This window comes from Nasonia vitripennis, chromosome 3 (assembly GCF_009193385.2).
Source record: "Nasonia vitripennis strain AsymCx chromosome 3, Nvit_psr_1.1, whole genome shotgun sequence".
Taxonomy (NCBI): domain Eukaryota; kingdom Metazoa; phylum Arthropoda; class Insecta; order Hymenoptera; family Pteromalidae; genus Nasonia; species Nasonia vitripennis.
Genome location: NC_045759.1, coordinates 7,855,121 through 7,878,218, shown reverse-complemented (window position 1 = coordinate 7,878,218; position 23,098 = coordinate 7,855,121). Strand labels below are relative to the sequence as shown.

Below are 23,098 nucleotides of genomic sequence, written 5' to 3'. Positions count from 1 at the left end.
ATTATTTTCAAGTATTTTGTCAAAGTCATATAATTTTTATTACACACAACTTGCTGTATACAAAATTGCAGTGCACTTTACATATGTTCGTCCGAAAATATAAAGGCATATAATTATGATTTATTATAAAAATCTCTAGGGCTGTAACTGCAGATGCGATTTACTGCTGTCAAACAAAGAAAAAGACAGTCATATTATCACTACTAATTATACAGATACAAATAGGTTTAGCAAATCCGGATGACACAAGGAAGATAAAAATATTTTTTATAACGACTAACTTAATAAACTGCCGTGGTTCTTCTTCGCTAACGCACACATTAACGGATTAAACCAGATCTCATTTGTCAACTAATAACTAATGATCGGAATTCCAGTTGTTATCTTTTTCATCATCATCATCATTATTATTATTATTATTATTATTAGAATATTGTACTTTCTGTAATATTTATCCTTGTTAGAAATATAAAGTCAGGCCCAGTAAAAATATCTCGTCACTCATGCATTTGTTAGCTTTTTCTATACATTATAAGGCGAGTAGTAAAGTAAATGCACATTTTTCACGCCTTCAGTTGTACTTTTAAACTTCTTTCCTTTCCTTTCATTTTTTATACACGATTCTGCCAATCGTCAAAATATAACTTATTTTAGATTTTTGAGACTAATCAGTAAACAAGCGTTATTTAAATTAAAAATAAAAAAGAAACAGATTTAAGGCAGTAGAGTTTTAACTTATTATTATCAAGCATCGATGGTAAATATTTTAAACTTACAATTGTTAATTGTTGCCGCGATAGGACACAGATCCAAGGTACATACTTAAAAATATAATACCCTTAATTGCGAGCTGCGTTACATTGTATTGTTGAGACAAAAACAGAACGAACAAAATTTCCGAAAGCTCTCTATCCTTGAAATTGGGCGCTGCATCGAATAGAGTAAGGTATCGGCGACTCGACCGAACTTCAGATTTGTATAAATCAAGAATTCACTTGTGAAAAATATGAAAAACCATTTTTAATGTTATTGCGCCATAGTCGCTTTTACATCTTCTCCCTTTTTAAATAACTTTTAATCATTAACGTCTCGTGTCGTACTTTTAAACATATTCACGCAGCATAAAATGCCTTTACCTTTAAGCTTATTTAGGAAATTTTTGTAAATAGTAATCTTTTCTTAAATATAAGTGTTCTTTATCCATTTCACATAAGGCGACAACGTTCTTCACCCCTAGGGTCTCCCTGTAACATAAAAAATCCCAGGTAAGTATAAAATGGCAATATATAAAATATACATTAAAATTGGATAATCTTATCTATTAAAATTAGTGTAATTCTATGCAAATCAAAGCACCAGTGAAACTTAAAAATATTGTTATACCAGCACATACAATTTTGATCTCATAACGAAAGTATTAGAAATGAAGCTTATGCGTGTGATGACAGACAGCTCTGATTCGTTTAAAGATGCATGATTATGACAGAAATTAAATTTCTATTAAATGTTCGCAATCATTATTTGAAATTTGAATGATTGTTATTTTTAATGTTGTAGATCCATTATGGCTTTATTCAAAAAAATAAATCGCTTTCCGAAAATCATAAATAATTGAATGTTGTGATAAATTAGGTTAAAATAAGCATAAGATCTGTGCATACATATCTAATAAGACTAAAGCCAAATAAATATGACGTATAGTGGCAACCATAGAGACAAGTTTTTATATATTAATACACAATTTTTATCATTTTTATGTTTTATATATAGTAAACAACTTACGTTCACTTTTCCATCAGAGCTGTGTGCCGTCGCACTTAAAATGGATTGAACCAATAAGTTCTTCTCTATGAAAATAAAAGTGAACAGTTTGAATGCATACGCCCCCCAAATGGTAAGGTTGAGTTTCATTGGCCTTTGTAAGATTTTTTACATTTTTTTTCTCTAACTTATAGTGTGTTTGATGCAGGACAATCACAAGTGAATCAATTACAAATATATCGACTACCAATAATACCACGCACCATTTCGATATCTACTTTAGAAAAAATAAAGTAGAAAATAGATTACGCCGATGATTTACCTGCTGATGGTGAAACTCTTCAGGTGACCTCAGAAAATTTTCTCTGTGACGCGAGACTGACGTAGATAACTGCTGTCTTTTTCTCTCGGACGTTGCCATTTCCTGAAGAAAGAATAGCAGTTTGTTAATAAAATTATTATGAATTTTGTAGATAGGGAAAAAACGGGACTCATTTAAGATAAAAAAAAAACAACGTACCTCGCCTTCATTGTTGATTAAAGTGGTGGTCATATTATCACCTGTGAACCACTTCTGGCCCTTCATAACAATGTTTGCGGGCGGCTCATGTGTGGCCCCGATATCAGCAGACCATACGCTGACTGTCGCGCCAGGCTCAAGCTTCGCGGTCCTGTGGAACTTGAATACCGTTTCCAGAGTACCCGCCTTGCGGACTACTGTCCAACCACTCAAAGCGATTTCCTAAATTAGATTAAACGATTGAGTTAATTGAAGTAAAAATATCAAGAGTGTCATAAATTAAGAAAAATAAATTTAAAGACGAAAAAATTGATGCTCTTCGACCAACCTTGCTTCCTTTGTTGGTGAGCTTCACGTAACGGCCTTGTGGCTCGGCTTCCGTTATTTCGACGTCTCCTCTGGCCGAAACTGACACACTGTAGTCGCTCGTGCTACGTTCTTCTGACTCTTCCAAGAGGGTGCGCTTCCTTTTGCCACCTCGAATTGGTGTTTGTCGGGAGGGAGTAGCTCGGCTTCCCGATACCGATACGCTTGGAGACTGAATAGGCGTAATATTTAATCTGTTGAAAAACCACTTGATTAGTAAATACATTCGAATGAGATTGTTTCTAAAATTTTTCAAATACACGCATCACATCTTACCTCGCTTCTTCAGATTCCAAAAGCTTGCGGTAAGCAGCGATTTCAAGATCCAATGCGACCCTGATGTCCATCAGATCTTGGTACTCCTGCAACTGTTGGGCCATTTCGTCTCTCATTCTGGCCAATTCCGCTTCTAAGGCAGCCAAATTCTCAGTGTGGCGAGATCTCTCGTTCTCACGCAGATTTTCTAGGTCCCTGATTCTGGAGCTCAACGCGTTGTTGGCCGCCTCCAGCTCGCTGATTCTCTGATTGAGGCTCTCGTTCCTCGTTCGGATCTGTCGTAGTTCCTCAACAGCGATCGTTGCTGCTCCGCTGTTGCGTTGTGCGTGCGAGGTGAGATTCTTGATTTTGTTCTCATACAGCATTTCGATCTCCTCTCTGTTGACTCTCATCTGAGCCTCGTACTGGTCTCTCAGCTCTTGGAGAGACTGTTGAAGCTTGGCCTCGTACTGCTCGGCGAGCCGGCCATCGATCTCGGAAATTTCCACCTACGGCAGAGCGATTTACATTAATAATCACATAACAAATGCATTGGTATAACAACACAACATTAAATCTTCTGTTCACAAAGACTCACCTGGCGTCTAGTGCGGGTCTCCGTTAGCTCTTGCTGGAACACCTGGTCCTTGAAGCTGATGTCCTCCTTCAAGCTCTGTATGTGGTTCTCGAGATCGATGCGTTGAAGCGTCTCCTCTTCCAGGTGCTTGCGTGTATCGTCGAGCATTGCCTTCAGGCGCTCAACCTCCTTCTCCAATTCACGCTCGCGTTCAGCTAGCTTCTTCCTCTCAGCTTGTGACTGGTTGAACTGGGACTGCAGGTCGCCGCAACGATTCTCGTAGATTTGAAGATTGCGCTCGGCCACTTGCAGGTCCTTAGTCTTTTTCTCCAATCTAGAAAGAACAAACCAAGCTTTAGTTATACAATTTCATCCGCAAATCATACGAGGACGCCATCGCGCGTTCATTCTCGATTACGCGATTCAAAGGAACTTAAACGCGTTTCCCCCGTATACGAATGATTCACTCGGTGATACACATCCATTCATCAGCCCGCACATATCTTCCTCCAGAGTCACTGAAAAGCAAACTAGGTCTCGTTCTCTAAAACTCGGTCACACTCCAGATGCATCTGGCTCACGGCCCGTAAAACAAACGGAAGCCCATAAAAAAGGGAAAACTCCCGGGGTGTAATCGGCCTAATTAATTCGACGTCTTATCGCAAACAGCCAGATCACACGAACGGCCTCGCCACATCGGGGCCCATCGATCGGCCCTTGAGGCAGGAAACGCGATACGCTGTGCCTAAATTGCGCCGCCTCGACGGCCAGATGCCTCGCTGCGGGTGTCATACGATCCGGACGCGAGGGAAAATCGTGAATTTTTTGTTCGCAGGTACGAGGCGCTAAAAAGCGAGCTAAAAAGTCGAAGATCGTGCTAAGTGTATATAGCCGGCGTCTGACATCACGGCGGAGCGTAGTGTACAGCGCTAAGCACGACTGACCTTACGGTCGAGAGCGAATTAATTCTGTTACGAGTATAGGAAAAGCGTACAAAAATAACCGATATTACATAAGTACGGAAAATATCGAATCCGTGCGATCGGCACATTACTTTTAGTAGTAAACAATGCAATGGCATCGAAGAAAATAAACCATCCGAGAAAGAGTCCCGCGCGGCCGAAATCATCCAGTCCTACAAACATCGAGCTCTCCACGCTAGCGCTTGGCGAGGGCGTCGGTCTCGTGCAGCCGGCGATGACACGCGGCTAACCCACGCCTCTCTTTCTCCTCCTTTAAGCGCAGCTGACTCACTCTTTCTCCTCCGTTTTGCACTTTATGGTATACTTGCGAATGCACGCGTTTTCGGGGGCTGATAACTCTGGGCATTTATTTGACCGACGTGTTTTCCTACCTAACAGGTGATCCCTTGTGGCTTCGGTTATACGGAAAAGAGGTGCGGTTGCGAGAGACTTTAGAAAGTACGCGGAGGGACTTAAAAGGGCGTATGCACAGGGACGCCTCGAGTCGTTACGGTATAAGGAGTGACGTTACGCGAGTGCTAAGAATCAACACACACCCTTGCACGCGACCCTGTGTGACCTCGAAAAGCCGACACAAAATTTTATGCGCCTGTAATAAAAGTCCAATCAACTTGCCCATATAAGAGAGGAAAAGCCGCGGTACCACCTTTTACGGCGATCGCAGTGTGGCCGTTCTCTGGAAATAAAAAAAAAATCTTCTACTCCGCACACGAGGCGCTTATACCGAAGGATTTCCTTCCCAAAGAGCGCGTGTCTATCCTTGGCCCAGTATTTCGCGGACTGTTTGACGATGAGAGTTTGTGGTATACATTCGCCCCTGGCACGGAAGGTGGATGAATATAAACGATGACGGCGATTTTTCACCGAGTTGATGTTTTGACGGAAAACCGTAAGCTTATTCAAATTTCCCGCCATCGGTCGCTTCGCTCTTTACACAAATGTTCGCAGCCGTCGCAGGACAAAACCGCGTGTATAACCTACGCGCGCTTGTTCTATTTTCGCCGAGTCCGACGACGCGACCCACATCGAGAATTTTATTTCGCGTACACGCACTCCCGCGCCGATCTTTACCTCCCCCGCAAGCTCGCACGTGCGCGCGCAACGCTGGTAGACGCAAAGTTCTGAATTTGCTTTTACTCTCGTTAGTCTGGATACGCATCCAATCGTAAAATTTCCCACATTCGCTCTCCCTAAAATTCAATTAAGCTATGCTAATTCTAGTGAATTATGGCGGCGGTTACGAAAACGGGAGACGCACGAATGTATATTTTCGTCTCGGAATCAGCCTTGGCGTATACTGTATTACACACGCGAGCCCACGACGTTTTCCTCGATGGATGAAGAAAGAAATGCGCGACGGGCGCGATTCTTTACGATGTATTTCTAGTTCCCTTAGAGAATCCATCCGCAGCTCGGCCTTGAGTATTTTCGTGAATACATGCGCGACGCTCTGGTATTATTCTATAATCATTCGAGAGTTTTCGAAGCAATTAGCGGATGGAAATAGGCGATGATTCACGGGAAAATATTTTTCAATTTCCTCTCGCGGTCGTCTACGTGAAATAATTGATCGTTAGGTGTATGCTCGGGACTTAATTGCTTTCGACGCGTTATTGCAAAGGAGGCAGATAACCGGAGAGATGACTAAGACGTCGGTATGAATTTCGCGCTAATTAAACGCTCGAAAACTTTAATATGAACGATTCGAAATTCACGGATCGTGTCGGCAGGCCCAAACAGCGTACAAACGTCAGACCGGCAGCAGCTGACGCAAAGAGCAAACGTGTCGGTGATGATATCTCTCTCAGAAATTCGCGCGCGTTTCGAAGTGGCATTGCAAAATCCGGTTTTTCGAAAACATCAAAATTCTTCGTTTCCATACACACATCCATCGCAGGATTCTTTAAAAATCGAACAGGTGCAAAGTACCCGACTGACTCCACGCCGATGACGCAACTCGGCACCCCTGCATATGACTAAGTCCTATACCTCTAAAAATCGCGCACAGGAAGTGTTAACCGATGCAGTACAGAGCCGTAAAAAAATTAACGATCTCCGGCCCTGCTACACACACGTACTATATATAACACACCGAGCGAGTGTTGTCTGGTCGCGCGCGAAAGGAAGAGACGGAGAGAGAAACAAAAGAGAGGCTCGATTTGCGCTCAGTGGGGGAGTTCTGCCGGTCGCTCGTTCGCACGCGCCAGACGCCTAACACCATAAGTATCGCGCGTGGCTGCAGAATAATGCATAGAGAGAATAGACAGCGTGCTCTGCTTTCGAAGTACATACTTATACACAATGTTTCGGCGTTCAAACGCAGGATCTCTTTCCCGCGATTGAATTATCGCTTCAAAGAGAGGTGAAAAGGTGTAGGTCACGAAAATAACTGGACCGACGGCTCACGACGTATACATTGTACACAGCGGGAGAACCGGCCTCGGTCAAGTGTACCGCGTAGCCGCAAATCGTCATCACACAGTGCTGGACGCGAAAGTAAAGAGCTTTCCTTTCAGCGAGACTTTAATTGTTTCTGCGTATGGCAGATACCAGGTTGGGTCGAAACTCGACTCGCGAATGCAGATGTACTGCTGGTTCAGCTTTTCGCGAAAGTGAAGGAGGAATTTGAATTACGCGCTGATAAGATTATGTCGGCGCATGGCTTTGTTTATCAGCGGCAGGTCTCGTTCGTGTACAATAGTGAACGCACAGGTGATAAGATTTCTGGTAGCGGCGGACGGTTAAGAGAATTTTCTGAGACGTGAAAATTGTTGGTAGACGGGATTCCTTTTGTTTTGTGAGCGGAATAGCAGACTTTGGTTTTTTTTTTTGACGATTATTGAAAGTGAAGCGTTTCGAAGGTTGAAACGCTCTATTTCGTCGTTTAGCCAAATAAAGACAATACAGTCTCTATCGTCGATAAGCTTCGATAGTTATGCGATCGAATCGCGATATAGTAAGAATTTTTCACTCTTGATTGATTGTAAGTAGTTAGCAAACCATCGTCGATTTATCGCACACTTTATGTAACAGAATTCTACAAAATCAAATAATCTACCTTCCATTTAATCAATTAATTCCAAAAACCCAACAACCTCTAAAAGATCCCATACATCACAACGAAGCCAGCAAAGTCAACACGCGCGCGAATCCACGCTCGGTTCAGCCGAGCAAACACACATCATCTCTCTGCAGCTATATACAACACAGCAGTTCCGAAAACTCGCGTGTCCCGAAGCATTGAAAACAGCGAAGCGGTTGCTCTTCAAGGGCGACTGTTTCACTTCAACAACCGAGGCTCTCGCGATCTAGCCGAGAAAACCTGACGTCAGCCTGCGCTTTCGGCAAATTCGCTACTTTCATTCACGAGCAGCCAGCGCCCCGATCATGTTTATTTCATGACGATGTCTCCTCCTTCTTTTTCCCTCCCGTCCCTCTCTTTGATGATAAGACGTCGTGTGGCTGTTGTCGTCTTGCGTAATCCCTCAGAAATGTCAATGTCGCGGTTTACGTGGATCTCGCTTTTTTCTCTCCTGGTCTATTAATTAGTTCGCGCGCGCGCCTGTGTGTGTGTGTGGAAGATCGTCTCCCCAGCGTTATTATTACATTCGGAGGCCTCAGCTGCAGAAATAGCCGGTGACTTCATTAGACGGATTTCTTTTTCGCCAGCAGCGTGTGCCGCCCAGAACGAGAGAATCGTAAATTCGATGTTTGCGTTGGAATCGATCGTGAGCCAGTTGGCGGGAGACGCGAAGAGAGCTGACCTGGACGATGTCGGTGCGTGTCTATGTGTGTGTATACGTTAGGCTCTCGTTTACGACGTTAATGATAAATGCTGATTGCAGGCTTTTGAGGATAATGCTATAGAGTTTACAGCTCCTTTACAGCGAGAGTATACCTGAAACCGTGATGTGCAGTTATTACAGGAAAAATTTGAGGCTTTTTACGAACCAATAACGATACCCCGACTTTATCGCTTTGAAGATAAACGTGTAGAAATACAGCTGTTTGCGAAAATCTTTATGCTCGTCTAAAAATAAAAAAAAGTTAACTAAATAACGGCACACGATAGTTAGCAATGTCTGCTGTACGAGTTTATCTTGCTAATATAGCTGTGCTAATATCGACCGGCTAATCGTGGAAGCGCGGGCTTTTCACCGCATCAGGTGCGCGCAGGAATTCCAAAACGACGAGCAAACGTCACACCTCTGAACCGATGTGCTCTTCCCATCGACTGAATTCCGATTTGTTTTGCAACGACGTGAGTATTATTCATATTCTTTCCATTGCTCGCTCTGGAAGTTTCCGGAAGTGAAATTTTAATTGAGGTTTTCGAGGTATTGTTTTGAAAGTGCATTCGGTTTGATGAATCGAAATCTCTGATACCTATCTTCGATATCAACGGAAGATGTAGCGGATAAGTCGCCTCGAAAATCGTATACAATAAACAAACGAATGTCGTAAGCTGCCGAATTTCGTCCCGTGTGTGTATACATAAGCTTTCTTTGTGTGGCTGCACGTGTGCAACGTAAACAAACACGGAGTCTTCGGAAAAGCGTCCACGCTTGTATCGTAAAAATATTTCGTATGTACGCGCTAAAAATACGGGGACGGTTTAAAAGGCTTATGTCAGATAAGCATCTCCCGATAACGATCAAAATCGCGCAGAGTACTCGATTTCGCGGGAAATTCAAAAAGAGCTGGGATAAATAAATAATCCCTACAGCGGGATCGTCGTGAAAATCCAGCGGGAACGTCCCCATGGCGTCGCTCCGTAAAAATAGCCTTGTGCTACATCTCTCTCTCTCTCTCTCTCTCTCTCTCTCCGTCTCTCGCGTGCGTGTGCCGGCGTGGCGAACCGGCGAGAGTCAATGTTTTTAGGTCAGACGATGCGTTTTCCCGCGAGTTAAAGCATATACCTACACCGCATATACGAGAGGGCTTGACATCATCGCCGCATAGCAAGCCGTGACGCAATCGCACGTCACGTATAACGCGCTGTCTCTTGTTTTTGGATATATGTGTGTACACATGCCTAGAGAAGATGCGTCTCTGTGTGTGTATTGGACAGACACCGGACGAACGAGTTTTCAGAGAGACGGTACACACACTTGCATTAAACGCGTCTCGTAAAAGCCTAAATGTATCGGTACTTGGCTCGCCGCAGTGGAATGCGGCGCTTCCGCTTCGTATACTGGCGTTTACAGTTTTCTGGATGAAACGACGAGCTGCAGCGTTTTGAAGTTCGAGCTTTTCGGTTTATCTCGTGTATTGCGCTACTTATCGACTTCAGAGCGGCAGTGATAGGAACGAAGTTATCGGCCTCAGTCAAGTTTCTGAAATTCGAGATTTGACAGACAGAGAATTCGGCTGAATGTTACTGTAGCTCAGATTCATGCAAATTTAATGGGTAACCTACTTTGTTGTTTGCAGAAGCACCAAAGAAAGGACATGGAAAATGAATTTTTTCTTCTGGTGCAAAAATTTGTTTGACTTTGATGTTTGAGACGCTTTGCGAAATGTACATTATACATTCTTTTGGCTCTGTGTAAACTTCTCTTGTGAAATGTAAACAAATTAATTCAGTGTTATCACCCACGGAGTTGATTCTTGAAAATCAAAGATGATTTACTAGGACTGAAGTGTACTTGATTACTAAAAAGGAGCCGAGTGTTTGTCTATAATTTATGGCGCTGCTGTCCTATTTTGATGACTTGTCACTTCTGTTGTGATGACGTATCGAATTTAGATCCAATGTTTACCAACATTGTAAAACACTGAATGAAAATGTACTATTTGTAATTCACAACTCAACCAAGAGACCAAGAGACCAACCAAGAGACCAGATTTGCTTGGATGAAGAAATAATGCAGCTGTCTGTTTTAAAAATTGCCGAGCAGAATCATGACTCAGAAAGATAATATAGCAGAAGGAATTCCTAAATTAAATACAAGCCAGAATCCCCTCGTGATTCACTCATACACACGCACTCGCATTTTCCCTTCGACTTCAACAAAAATTCACTTACTTGTTCTTCAGATCCTCGTTGTCATCCCAGAGTCTCTTAGTATCAATCTCGAGCTTCGCCCTTTCCCGAGCAGTCTCGTCCAGCAATTTCCTGGCGTCGGAAAGCTCGTGCTCGTACATGGACTTGATGTTTGAGATCTCCCTCGTCACCGTCTCCTGCGACGTCTGGACCTCTCGGGTCAACCTGGAGTTCTCCGACTCCAGGTGCCTGACCTTGTCGATGTAACATGCCAGTCGATCGTTCAAATTTTGCAGATCCTGCTTCTCTTGCAGGCGTGAATAGCGCGTGGGGCTGAGCGGACTGCCCGGCCGGCCTCTGCTGGTATTGCCGCCGATGGGCGTCGAGGTCGAGGGTTGTTGAGAGCTGCTCTGGGCACTCGTCGAGGAGGCCGCCTTCTTGCTCGCTTTGGTCGACATGTTCAGGAACTTTATGTCTCAACACTCACTTCCAGGCGAACCGCAGCGTAATAGCGTATGTATGTCTCTGCTGCGACAAAGAGATAACGATTATGTTATAGAGGTTAAGTTAAGAGAGGGGCAAAAGAGTCAGGGGGACGCTAACGCGCGGGCGCCGCTGCTCACTTGTTTTTTCGCACGAAAAACAATTTGCGAGACTGGAGATGAATAAAGTTCACTCACGGATTGTTGTGTATTCACGGAGGAGCGTCTTCTTCTCCTTTGCGTGTGTACTGTGCTGTGCTGGTGCGCAAGCCGGCAGGGCACGCGTACGATGCTCAACGGACAAACGGAACCGGAGAAGTGACGCCGAAAATTGACTGAACTGCGAAGGCCGCAGTTCCACGGCTGAACTGAAAGCCGGATAGGAGCGGTAACGGCCAATCCGCCGAAGCTGTGTAGCGTCATCCAATAAAAACCGTTTCGTTTAAGTGCCCCGTTTGGTGGCGCCACCGCCGGGGCTAAAACGCGACACACTTGTATTAATAAGGTCACGTGATATGTGGCGGCAAGTTCAAACTCGTTTGCTTGTTATGCATTTATTTATTATGAAGAAAGATATGACTTGGAAAAAATAACATTAAGTTTAGCACGAGAAATCATTGTTTGCAATTTAAAAAAAAAAATGTGTATATGTATACTTGTACACAATGGGGCCGTCGAGTTTAAGATCGTTCTGGTATAAGAATGCATTTAGGAATCCAGGACCGGTATGGGAAACGTGCAGGTGTTTTGTCGCAGAAAAAATTAGTAGACAGTGTTTTTTTTTAAGTAAACATGATAATAATATATTTAACAACCATGGATTTTTCCAGAATAACTCCTATATATATATATTTCGTACATATATATTCTGAAAGAATTATTCATAGAGTAACAATGGTATATCACTAGAAAAAACTGGTTCTCCGCACGCTATCAAAGAGGGACAACCAATATATTATATGCATTGTATAATTTAAGAGTTTTAGTGACTTTGTTTACTTTCTAAATAAAAATATATAATAATATATTCTTTGTATTATCATCTTGTTAGAGAATAATTTTTTCTTCTTACTATTTGTAATTTATATTAAATATATATAATATACTCGTATAATCTGTTCTTTCATTTTTCTCCCTATACTTGATTTCCCGCCTTCTTTTCTCTTAGTAATCAATTAGAGTTCATTTCTTTTTAAATATATACTTTTGCAGGATAAAACTTGAGGTATGTACACGTCGAGTCGAGACTCGGGCGAACCATTTCAGCGCGCGCGCCAACGACTATTTACACATCATTTTAACCTTTGATCATTGCCTTTGCTCCATTTATTTATATATTGTATAAATTATATGCTGTCTAAGACTCGAGTCTTTACAAAATAGGAAAATACCTCTCTCAAGCACTAATTCGCGGTTTATATAATACAAAATAAGTATAAAGATAAAAGGTTTGCGCGAGTCTCAAGTCTTTGCAACGTCGTTTGATGCAATCATATCCTGCAGATTAATTAATCGCTACACAATTGTTTGACAGTATTTTTTTAATTAACGTACACAGCTTTAGATCGACCTCGATGAAAAACCTAAGAAAGTCGCGCGAAACTTTTGCTTTTTCTCAGCCGTGCGAGAAACGGAGTTTACATCTTGTGCATAAAAGTAATTTATCGACAATTACTCAGTGGAATTATGCAAAACGATATATAATACTAGTTACAAAATTTGTTCATTATACAATAAAACTATTAGCCACAGATTTTGCGTGCGCAAGTTAATAGAATTTTCTAACCAAACTTATTTACAATTCAATCCTAGTAGTAAGTATGATTTCGCGTTTGTTTCTTAGTTTTTCTCGTCAGGAAATGCTACGTACAACTCTCTTGTAATATTTTTTTTGTTTTTGGTCTTGGCGCAATGACGCTTCAGTCGTCTTTGGTAGAGGCGTTACAATGCGTTTGTTTCTTTTTTTCAGAATTTCACATCGAGTACAAGAACATCGCGTGTCTTTCTATATTTCATTTGTAACATATCTGCTCCCTGAGTCGGCAATACAACCTTGTCAGTCTTTACCCACATAATTTTTTTTTTTCTTTATACACGTCATCCGTTATCATTTTCTTCACAGTGATTACCACACTTCAGGCAAAACAGTCGGAATCTCAGTTCTTGAAAAGGCAAACGTCAAATATATATTTACTATACATTATTTTTCGGAACATCCTTCCGTAAGTCAAGATACGGATTTTTAAATCTTATCATCTTATAAAATATATCATATAATAACGAAGACGAAATTGCACTTCAGATTTACAAAAGATATATAGAAGCACTTTACTGATCACGTCCGAAAAAACGAAGTACAATACCATTCGTTTTTTGGCCTAAACATTGTCCTCTTTTGATGCAAGAAGAACTTTCTCACCTATACGATAAAATGAAAAAATTGACATACACCTAATTTTTTCAAACAATCTCTCGTAATAATATCAAACACTTAGATATAGTTTAATTTGAAAACTGATTATTTGCGGCGAGAACCGAGAGCAATGCACCAATTAAAATAAAGCAAAAGAAAATTTTAACTAAAAATTATCATTTTTTTTTTCAATCTAAACTAAAATTTAATGTTCTCGCTTGTACAAAACCACGTCGAACCCAACTGACGAAAGGTTTGGCGTTTATCAAAATACAATAATTGTCGTACAACGGTACACCCGTCAAGGAGTCCGTATAAAGATCCATACACGCATGTAATTATATTTATGTACACACTAAAAGTACTGAGATAGGAATGATGCAATGATTCGCATCTTCAATGCGAATCTCGAGAAGGCAGCGGTATTCATATATAGATATATATATTTATCTTAAGGAGGTACAGCATCAAAACTTAGTCTTTCTGTCTCTCTCTCTCTCTCTTTCTCTCTCTCTCTCTCTCTCTCTCTCTCTCTCTCTCTCTCTCTCTCTCTCTCTTTTAGCTAACTGAAAACTTATGTTTTTCTGGGTAATGTTCGGTATTTGAGAAATTGTTGAAAGTACGCCATTCGTGTATCAAAGATAAAATGTGCTAATACAGACTTAAATAAAAATTCTCCTAAATTCGAATAAATCGTATAAAATGTATTAATACCAAGTATGATACTTGAATAACTCTGTTGCACGCATAATTTTTATTCAACTAGAAAATCTTAAGGCAATAATAGGTACAGAGTATAGCATGCGTGCGCTAAAATATTCGTATACAAACTAGTAACGAGTGTAATCAAGAGTTGCGTCAAAGTCTCAGCCGTTTTCAGTAAAGTAATTGGCTACTTTAAAAAGCTGAGTACAATATACACTAATCAGCAATCTTATTCAACAACTAATAAAATATTTAACTGTACTTTCAAAAAAATCTGTAAAACGTAGAGCAGTCTTGATCTAAGCATGTTTCTCTCCTACAAGGGTAACCACAGATTAAAAAGAAATCTACTCGTTGAAAACCAAGCATCGATGCCGCACTTCCTTGTACAACAGATTCTCACGCGACAAATGCATAGGAAACAAACGATACGATTTAAAGAATAAAAAACGCGCTTGGAAATCAATGATTATTCAACGATAATGGTGTCAAGGCGTTTGGGCCGCTTTCCGGCTTTCTGTTTCCTATGTACGTTCCCCTCGCGTCTGGAATATCGCACCGCTTCCGTATTGTCGAAGGAACTATCGGAACTGCTCGTCGTTTGTTCCAGCTTCCTCTTTTTCGATCTGGTGACTGGACCATCTGCACTATTGCCACTGTTCATGCCAGACTTGCAAGTGACCTGCGGTTCCTCCTTTTTCCGCTTTTTGGTTCTCCTATTGTCGTCATCTGTAAGCGAAAAAAGTATGAGTCCAGCTCCGTTGTTGAAAATCGAAGAAAAACGGCAAAAGCGATGCTTACCCATTTGGTCACTCCTCGCGGGTCGGACAGTCGCCATTCTTGGTGAAGAGTTGGAGTCCGAGGAAGAGGATAGGCCGGACAGGTACTCGTTGACCTTGTCCTCGCCAAAGTCGAAGGCCGACCGCTGAGTCGGTGAACTGGAGTTGCGCGATGTATTGGTGTTGGTTGTTGCAGTACTGCTGGGCGGGCGCAGTACCTGCACTGACATACTGGACGAGGTCGTGGACGCCGAGGACGAGACGGAGCTGGAGCGCTTGTGCATCTTGCGACGCTGCGCGAGCTTGGCGCCGTCCACCTCCTTCAATCGGAATCCCTCGACTCGCTCTTGTTGGCTGCTGAAAAGAAGGTTGATTTTAGTTAGACTGCTAAGTAAAAAATTCTGATAAAGCGCGAAAATGAAACCATCGTTTACCTTGGAGCGTAGTTGTAGACGGTCTCGATGATAGTGATGTCGGGCCCGGCAGTGCTGTCTTGTTGAACCCACGGGTGGTTGACGAAAGCCGAGGCGGTGAGTCTCTGGCTGGGCTCTGGAGCGAGCAGTCCTTTGAGAAGTTGTCTGCCGAGGCTGGAGATCTTGGTCCGCATGTCTTCACTGTCGAAATCAACCTCGCCGGAAGAGATGCGCGAAGCGAGATCGGGACTGCCGGTGCGGAAGGGCGGCCTGTCCGAAAGCATTGAGTAAAGGACGGCGCCGAGGCTCCAGATGTCGCAGCTCTCGTCGTAGTCCAGGTTAGCGAGGACTTCGGGCGCTGCGTAGGGCAGGGTGAAGCAAGGAGTGTGCAGCGGCTCGCAGGAGCGCTTCATGCAAGCGAAGCCGAAGTCGACGAGCTTGATGGGCGCGTCCGGACCCGAGTGTGCAAAGACCAGGTTCTCGGGTTTGATATCGCGGTGCAGAACGCCGCGCGAGTGCATGAATCGCAAGGCCGAGCCGAGTTGGCGCATGATCGCACTGGCTTGCTGCTCGCTGAATGGCGCGGTGCGCGAGCGGGTCAGGAGTTCGCCGCCCGAGAGCAGCTCCATGACGATGTAGTTGTGTGCTCGGTCCTGGTGCACCTCGATGAGCTTGACGATGTTCGGGTGGCCCTGGCAGGAGCGGAGGAGGCTGGCCTCGTGGCCACAGTCGACGCGCCGCGATAGGATCTTGACAGCGAACTCTTGGCCGGTCTGGCGATGCCGGCAGCGACGGCAGACGGAGAAGCTACCGTCGCCGAGGGGTTCCTCGTGAATGTCGAGCTCATATTGTTGGAAGAAGGTGGAATCCTCGAAGCGAGTGGCGAAAGCGTCGGTACGCGGCTGCTCGGGGGAAGCCGGACGCGAGGCGAGAAGCCCGTTGGAGACGACGTTGTCGCTGAAGATGACGGATGGCGCGACGTAGGAGTAGCCGCGGAAGACCTTGTCGTAGTTTGGTGGGACGACGGCTGGGCTGTCTTCAGCGACCATCTTGGTGAACTCCTCGGAGAAGTTGCTGGTGTCGAGCTCGTGGGTGATGCGCGGCACGAAGGGAGGCGGCACCTCGCGGCGTTCGAGCGCGGACCAGTTGAACGGCGGTGGGGCTATGCGGAAGAAGTCGTGCTCCTTGAGTTCTTTGGCGTCACGGGGTCCACCGCCTAGTCGCACGCGTGGATCCTTTGTCAGCAGGCGAGCGATGAAGTCACGCACGGTCGGGCTGAGAAACGTTGGCATAGGTGGGTCCATTTTGAGGATGCGTCTGGAGATCTCCGATTGCGTGTTCTTCTCGCCCTCAACGGTGAAGGGAGAGGAGCCGGTGAGGAGCTCATAGGTCAGGACGCCAACGCTCCACCAATCAACAGCCTGTTCAACGGAAACAAATTTTTATTACAATTCCATACCGTTCGCAGAAGCAAAAAGAAAAAAAGAAAAATCGCGCGCGATACTTACGACATTGTGTCCGGCAGATCCACCGCGAACGACCTCGGGGGCCATGTACTCGATGGTGCCGCAGAACGAGTAGGTCCTGGGGTTGCTGTCTCTCTCGTGTGGCAGGAACTCCTTGCTCAGGCCAAAGTCCGTCAGGATGATGTGACCCTCTCGGTCCAGCAGGATGTTCTCCAGCTTTATATCTCGGTAGATTATACCCAGCTGTGAGGGACAATTTTCTTTTTTATAACCAGAGAAAGTCATAACACTCGACGACGACGAAAGAGAGAGAGAGAGAGAGAGAGAGAGAGAGAGATGAACAAGGAGTTCCAGGAGACTTAGCGCGCGCAGTGAGCGCTGACCCAGATAAAAGCGAAGTTAGGAAATCGCGCCGCGCGGCATTGGCACATCGCGCTCGCGCGTGTTTATACACACACACACACAGAGCAATAGCGCACAGGTATGTACCCAACAGCCTCTTTCGTTACGCGAGTATACAATAAAAGTGCGTCCCCTCGATTCTCACCTTGTGCAGCTGCTCGAGGGCGAGGATTATCTCGCCGACGTAGATGCGCACCTCGTCCTCCGTGAACTTGTCCCGCTGGTACAGGTGTGTGAACAGCTCGCCGCCGCTGACGTAATCTGTAATCGTATAAATCAAAGCGTTAGTTACAAAGTCGCTAGTCTTCTTCCGCTTACAAACTTAATTTTGTCATTGCGAACGTACCTAAAATCAAGTGCAGCTTGGCGTCCGTTTGGAAGGCGTAGTGCAGCGTGACCAGGAAAGGACTGTCGCGAACCGCCTCGAGGACTTGCCTCTCGGTCTTCGTGTGCTCGGTCATCTTTTTCTTCTGGACGATGGTCGCCTTCTTCAGGACCTTCATGGCGTAGAGTTGACCAACGTCCACGCCTATTCGCTTGCGCACCAGGAACACTTTGCCGTAAGCTGAAATTATTCGATTTACATACGTTAGCGTTATGCGAGCGTGAAACAATTCCGAAATAATACACTGTATTATACAAAAGCGCGTAACTCACCTCCGGTTCCAAGGACTTTAAGTAGGTCGAAATGCGTCATGTCAACTCTTTGGCCTCCGCTATCGGCTAGATTAACTGAAAAAGAAACGTGAAATATTCCTGTTAGTCTAATGAAAATAAAAAAAAAACAAAAATACAACGTTACACAGTGTCTAACGCGTATCCTACGCAAACACCGTTTCCTTGCAATGCTCGCGCGTACATAATTAAAAATCATCGAACGTCTCGATTTCGTGATTAAACGCGCGTGAAATAGATCGAGAGCCTTTTTTCCGCTCTGATAAAACCGAAAGCGCGACTTCCTCCTCCGTCGACAAAAGCAATAGCCGCATAGTGGAAAAATTAAACTCTCGATGTATAAAGTTCTCGGGTGCAGGTGCACCTGCTGCTGCAGCGGCGAAAATCGAATAGCGACCGCGCGCGTGTGACCCGATTTCCTACAGCCCTCCCCCTTCTGTCTATCTCTCATCTTGCCTTATTTCTCTAATCGTCCGTCGCCGCTTCTTTTTCGAGCTTTTCGACAAACTAACCAAGGCATCTCATGTGTGTACTCTATATCAATTACGGCGCCCGCATATCAAAGGAACGTCTCACGACGACGGTGTATAGTAGTCGAAGAAAGTCGAGCTATGTACTGGCACAGGACAGTTGCGTAAGCTCCGAATAATCGTGCCGCAGTACTCGAATTCCAGCCTCGGAATTATTCAGAAAACTCGCGGCGTACCACCGCTCTTCTGTTTCTCGTCGGGAAGGGGAGTCCCGACGTGGGTTTACGAAATGTTCGTCGTTATATATATTTTTTTTTTTCGGAGAGCTTTTTCTGGTGGCGATGTGGTGGACCTCTTCTTTTTTATGTCCGCGCGAGTATCGAGGGCAAGCTTATGCTATTTTAAAGATCGTTAGAAACAAAAAAAAAAATGATGACATTTCGAGCAAAAACTCGCGAAAAATCAGGGACTCTCCATCGCCCAACGTTATAGACTCTGTATAACGATAGAGACTTACGAAGCCCCGTAATAGATTGAGTAGAGATTAGATAAATTTGAAATTCTATCGAGTAGCCTTGACTATCCACAGCTATGTCCACAAATCCAACACTCGTGTGTGCACGGTATACACCTATACTACGAAAATTTCAACCCGGCTTATTATACATTGACACACGCACTCGTTAAAAATAAAACGGCAGGAATGAAAAGGAAAAAAAAAATTCGAATGCATCTCCCGGCTCGCATAACGGAGCCTCTCTTTCGAGTCCGGAATTTTTCGTGTCGGACACGCCTTGTGGTGCTCTTTCTCTCGGCGGTGAAAAATAGAAGCAGCCGCGCGACGACGAAAAGAGTCGCTGCTTTCGAGGAAACTTTCGATTGCAGCGCGAGCTTTCACTATTTTTCAGAAGCTTGGACTAATGTGTATACTAAGGAATTTGTCGAGTATTGATTTTTAGAGCGGCTTATGTTCGTATAACGGGCTTTATACATCGAAAGAAAACTGCTTCGATCGGTTTGAAAATTTTCTTTATTATACACATCTGATTCGAATTACATATGCACACACATCTGATGTGACGCGTTGGAATAGGTGTGGTTGACTCGATGGTTTGCTATCGAAAAATCTTGTAAAATCTGTTTTATGCAATAATCTACAAGTACGTATGGAATAGGAATAAAAGAAGAAGACTCGCGAGTTATTCAACAATTGTGTGATTATCAATGTCTATCTTAGACCTCGTTCGGAGCTGTGCGAGCGACGTCTGATTACAAGCGAAAATAAGTCGCGCGCGCAAACGTTTCCTTGTATAGAAGAAGCAAAAAAATTTATGTTCGAAGCGTTCTTTTTTTTCCTTGTTTACTCAAAACTTTGATTTCGTTAAGCTGTAACGGGTATGAGGAAGCAGTTTTGACCTAGTTAGAGCTATACGTTTAACGTAATTTTTCAAAAATATACCTCGATGACTGGTGCGCTTTATCGGCGAGACTGTATAAAAGATAGCGTAACGTGTGCAAAGCTACAAAAAAAGCTACGGTCGTAAACGGGCTCTTGATTTGGTTTCAACATTTCGACGGTATACGTAGCTTATATGTATTGTCGTCAGACGAGATTGAAAACTCTGGAGAGCAATGTAAACAATCCAAGGGACAACTGTCGTGCGTAACGCGGATTTTGCGTTTGATCGACTCTCTCTCTCTCTCTCTCTCGCATCGCATTATGTAAAACACGTATAATTGATCGGTCCGCGTATTATTAGAGCGTCTTGCGCAACAGCGTAATCGTGTTTATTTAACCCTTTCCTTTGAAAAAATCCTCCCCACGCGACCGAATCTCACACACAAGTACATCCGAGAGAGTGAAAGTACCAATGCTGATCCCATAATTCAGACAATCCTCTCTCTCTCTCTCTCTCTCTCTCTCTATCTATCTCTCAAACGTAACACACACGCCTTGAGAGAAGGGCTAGCACACTTCCTTCCTCTCTCGCATATATTTTCCGGCATAGGCGAAAAGTGTGGGGGGGAAGCAGTAGCAGAGAGCGGGAGGAGAGTGATCCCTCTCTCGCACACGTGCCCCCGGCCCTGACTACCAGGCGCGCGCGTGTGTACACGCATATACGTATACACAGAGAGGCAGAATCCGTGTCAAGGTGGTGCGCCGCCGGCAGCGGCGTTGCAGGTGACCTACTTTATCGCGCAACTCCTGCGCCGCGAGAGACGACTCTCTCGCCTACTTCTTCGTTGATGCAAGAGAGCGAAGACACTTTTCCCACCTCGATCGCACTTACACACAGCATCCCCTACTCCTATGCACGGCGTAATACCTATGCGGACGATCGAAAAATGCAGAGTAAAGCTATGCGCGACACGTCGCAGTGTGTGTGTGCAGTAGAGAGAGAGAGAGAGAGACCGTCTCCCCTCCCGCCTGAGCGTCGCGGAAGTTGTCCGCTTTTGTCCGACCCAGATAGCCGGCATTCACTCGCTATTTCGTAACGGGACCGACTTTCATTCGCGCGCGCTGTGTATGTATAATGCGAACCGACGCGGAGATAACTCATTGATAAGAGAGCCGATTATGCGGCGAGTCGATTGTTGTAGTCGTAGTAGACTGGAGAGAGAAGGAAGAAAAGAAGCTGCTGACAGTAAGCTAGACGCTCGAGGCGAGCTGTCCCATCGCGCGCGAGGAAATTGAAATTCGTCGCCGGAGAAGCAGCCTTTGACTCGTCGTAGCTTGTATAGATGTATATAGTTATAGAAGAGGGTAATTGCACGCCTCGAAGTAGTCGCGCGTTTATCAGCGCGGAGCTACTGAAAAAAGCCGAGGGACTTCCGGCTGTCGTCGTGTAGGAGTTATATAGGCTCGCTGCGGTAGACTATATACACAGAATCTCGGCGGCGACTCCACCGTTACGCGCGTCCGAGTACCGTTTCAGCCACGAGTAGGAGAGCTCCTGGGCGTCTCTTGTAATACCGCGCGATGCGTATAATACAGGCCTCGCCTTTTAACTACAGCACATATTTCCAGCTTGATACAGCACTAGAGAGAGAAAGGTGAAGGTCGATGCTGATTACGTTAGATTCCTCAAGAGAGAGAGAGAGAGAGAGGACACGCGAAAGATCCATTGTAGAGAGTAGAGAGAAAATCTCCTGCCGCTAAGCGATTACCCACGTAACTCTTGGCCTTTTCCCCCCACTGCGTATACACACTATCGCTTTACGAAACTCCGGCGCCGATACACCTCGCGCGCGTGTAAGGTCGTAGGAACGAGGGCGTAGCGGCACACAGGAAATCACTTTCCCGCACGAGCGGCACAAAGTCTCTTTCTCCCTCCCTTTCTCTCTCCTCTTTCCCCTATGTTATATACGCGTATACGCACGAGGAAAGTGAGCTGAGCAGCTGTGCGGGGGAGGATCGAAGGGATGAATGGGACTGCTGCTTCTTCCGGGGACGACGACGAGAGAAGTGACGGATTCTAGAGATTTTTTCTTTTAAAAAATCTATCCGGAGACGTTGCCAAACAGCTGCAGGCACATCGCGAAAGAAAGTCGCCGTCTACCTCTCGGATATATTCCTTTCACGCGACGACGCGCCGCCGAGCGCGTGTATAGAAAGTAGTTTTGAGAAACTGACGGCGGGAATCAATCTCTTTCGTTCGCTCTTTTTTTTTCTCCTTTCGCCGCGCGAAATCTCGGATTTTATTGTTACTCTTACTTTTTTTTTTTACGCGGGACCTCGTTGCGAGAGAACAATTTTCAATTAGCCACGGCTCGCGTTAATTTTTCGATGTCAAAAATGTGGAGTAGGTTAGCGCGTAATGGATGGGAATTTATCACACAAGGAACGTGCCGCGCATGGAATAATAGAAAAATCTCGAGCTGTGTACGAAAAATTTCTCAACGCGTGCGCGACACGTACCGCGCGCGCAAAAAGCGGTTATGTGTCTTTATATACGTCGTTAGGAGCGCTCGTTGAAAATTGATAAAAAGACGACCTTCTTCGCTTAATAACGCTCGGGGTTTTTCAAGTGTGTGTACGTGCGAACGTGTTTTCCGCTCGACGCGGCTCTGCGTACGTATGCGAGTGTGTGTGTGTAAGAGAGAACAATTTTTCACTTGTTCGATGTGTAAGTATACACTCTCGAAGCTGCGAATGCTCGGTTTGTTTTCCGATTTGTGTACGAGTATGATATCGAAGAAAAAACATCTTATAGTCGCGGCGACAAATCTTATCGCTTTTTGAGTTGATGCTGGCTTCAAAGCGAGCGAAATCGAGCGTAACGTTCGAAAATGACAATTTTCGAAAAAGTATTGATCAAGTTACTAATGCGATAATGCAACGCCACGCGCGCGAAAGCACAAAGCCGTCGCAATCGATAATTCATTACAGCAAGAAATGGCATAATTGAAGCTGGCGCTACTTCCGCGCGTGCGACGTCTCCTCCACATATGTAATATACACACACACACACACACATACACACTCAGAAAAGAGCAGCAGGCGGCGTCGAGTGCAATTCCAGCGGCATAATATCTGACATCGTCACCTGTTGCATCAGACGCACGCGCGGAAGGAAAGGGGGAGACGCGGATGCTGCGCGCATGCGCAAACTTTTCAAAACTTTATCGCGCGCGACTATATACGACTCTCGCGTGGACGACGTTCTGTGCGATGAACTGCGCTGCGATTGTGTGCTGGCACACGACTTTACAGGTCGCCGGGTAACTCACCTGAAAGAGACTATTAGTCAACCGTGCGTACGTCAATTTTATGCTTATATATCGTATTTCACGAGCAAAAACTTGGCCGGCAGTCTCGGACTAGCTTAATTTTAATAATAAAAA

General features: G+C 44.6%; 2 protein-coding genes across 8 annotated transcripts in view; both read right to left on the bottom strand.

The window, feature by feature from the left end:
- Positions 1 to 4: 4 nt before the first annotated feature.
- On the bottom strand, positions 5 to 11,345 carry LOC100122279 (lamin Dm0). Of its 4 annotated transcripts, none has more exons than XM_032598581.1 (9): positions 11,129 to 11,345; positions 10,491 to 10,976; positions 3,501 to 3,813; positions 2,924 to 3,411; positions 2,610 to 2,841; positions 2,282 to 2,503; positions 2,084 to 2,185; positions 1,783 to 1,847; positions 5 to 1,244 (listed from the first exon to the last, which is right to left on the bottom strand). In XM_032598581.1, the coding sequence occupies exons 2-8, from the start codon at positions 10,904 to 10,906 to the stop codon at positions 1,818 to 1,820; spliced, it is 1,803 nt and encodes a 600-aa protein (XP_032454472.1). In that variant the 5' UTR covers positions 10,907 to 10,976; positions 11,129 to 11,345; the 3' UTR covers positions 5 to 1,244; positions 1,783 to 1,817. The 4 variants fall into 4 exon arrangements, with proteins under 4 accessions (XP_032454472.1, XP_008213522.1, XP_001605883.1 ...); XM_032598582.1 differs by having other exon boundaries at positions 381 to 1,244; positions 10,491 to 10,973; positions 11,129 to 11,301; XM_008215300.4 differs by lacking the exon at positions 1,783 to 1,847 and having other exon boundaries at positions 13 to 1,244; positions 11,129 to 11,340.
- A 360-nt stretch (positions 11,346 to 11,705) lies between these two features.
- The window catches only part of LOC100122294 (ribosomal protein S6 kinase alpha-5), a 34,637-nt gene continuing 23,244 nt past the window's right edge, over positions 11,706 to 23,098 (bottom strand). For 2 of the 4 annotated variants that reach the window (XM_016983776.3, XM_016983775.3), the window contains exons 2-8: positions 17,766 to 17,840; positions 17,455 to 17,673; positions 17,254 to 17,369; positions 16,749 to 16,949; positions 15,262 to 16,661; positions 14,850 to 15,184; positions 11,706 to 14,777 (exon numbers count right to left, since the gene is read on the bottom strand). In XM_016983776.3, the coding sequence (XP_016839265.1) occupies positions 14,518 to 14,777; positions 14,850 to 15,184; positions 15,262 to 16,661; positions 16,749 to 16,949; positions 17,254 to 17,369; positions 17,455 to 17,673; positions 17,766 to 17,840 (2,606 nt within the window). In that variant the 3' untranslated portion in view covers positions 11,706 to 14,517. The remainder of the gene's footprint in view (positions 14,778 to 14,849; positions 15,185 to 15,261; positions 16,662 to 16,748; positions 16,950 to 17,253; positions 17,370 to 17,454; positions 17,674 to 17,765; positions 17,841 to 23,098) is intronic. The other 2 variants (XM_032598576.1, XM_008215303.4) reach the window with 1 other exon arrangement.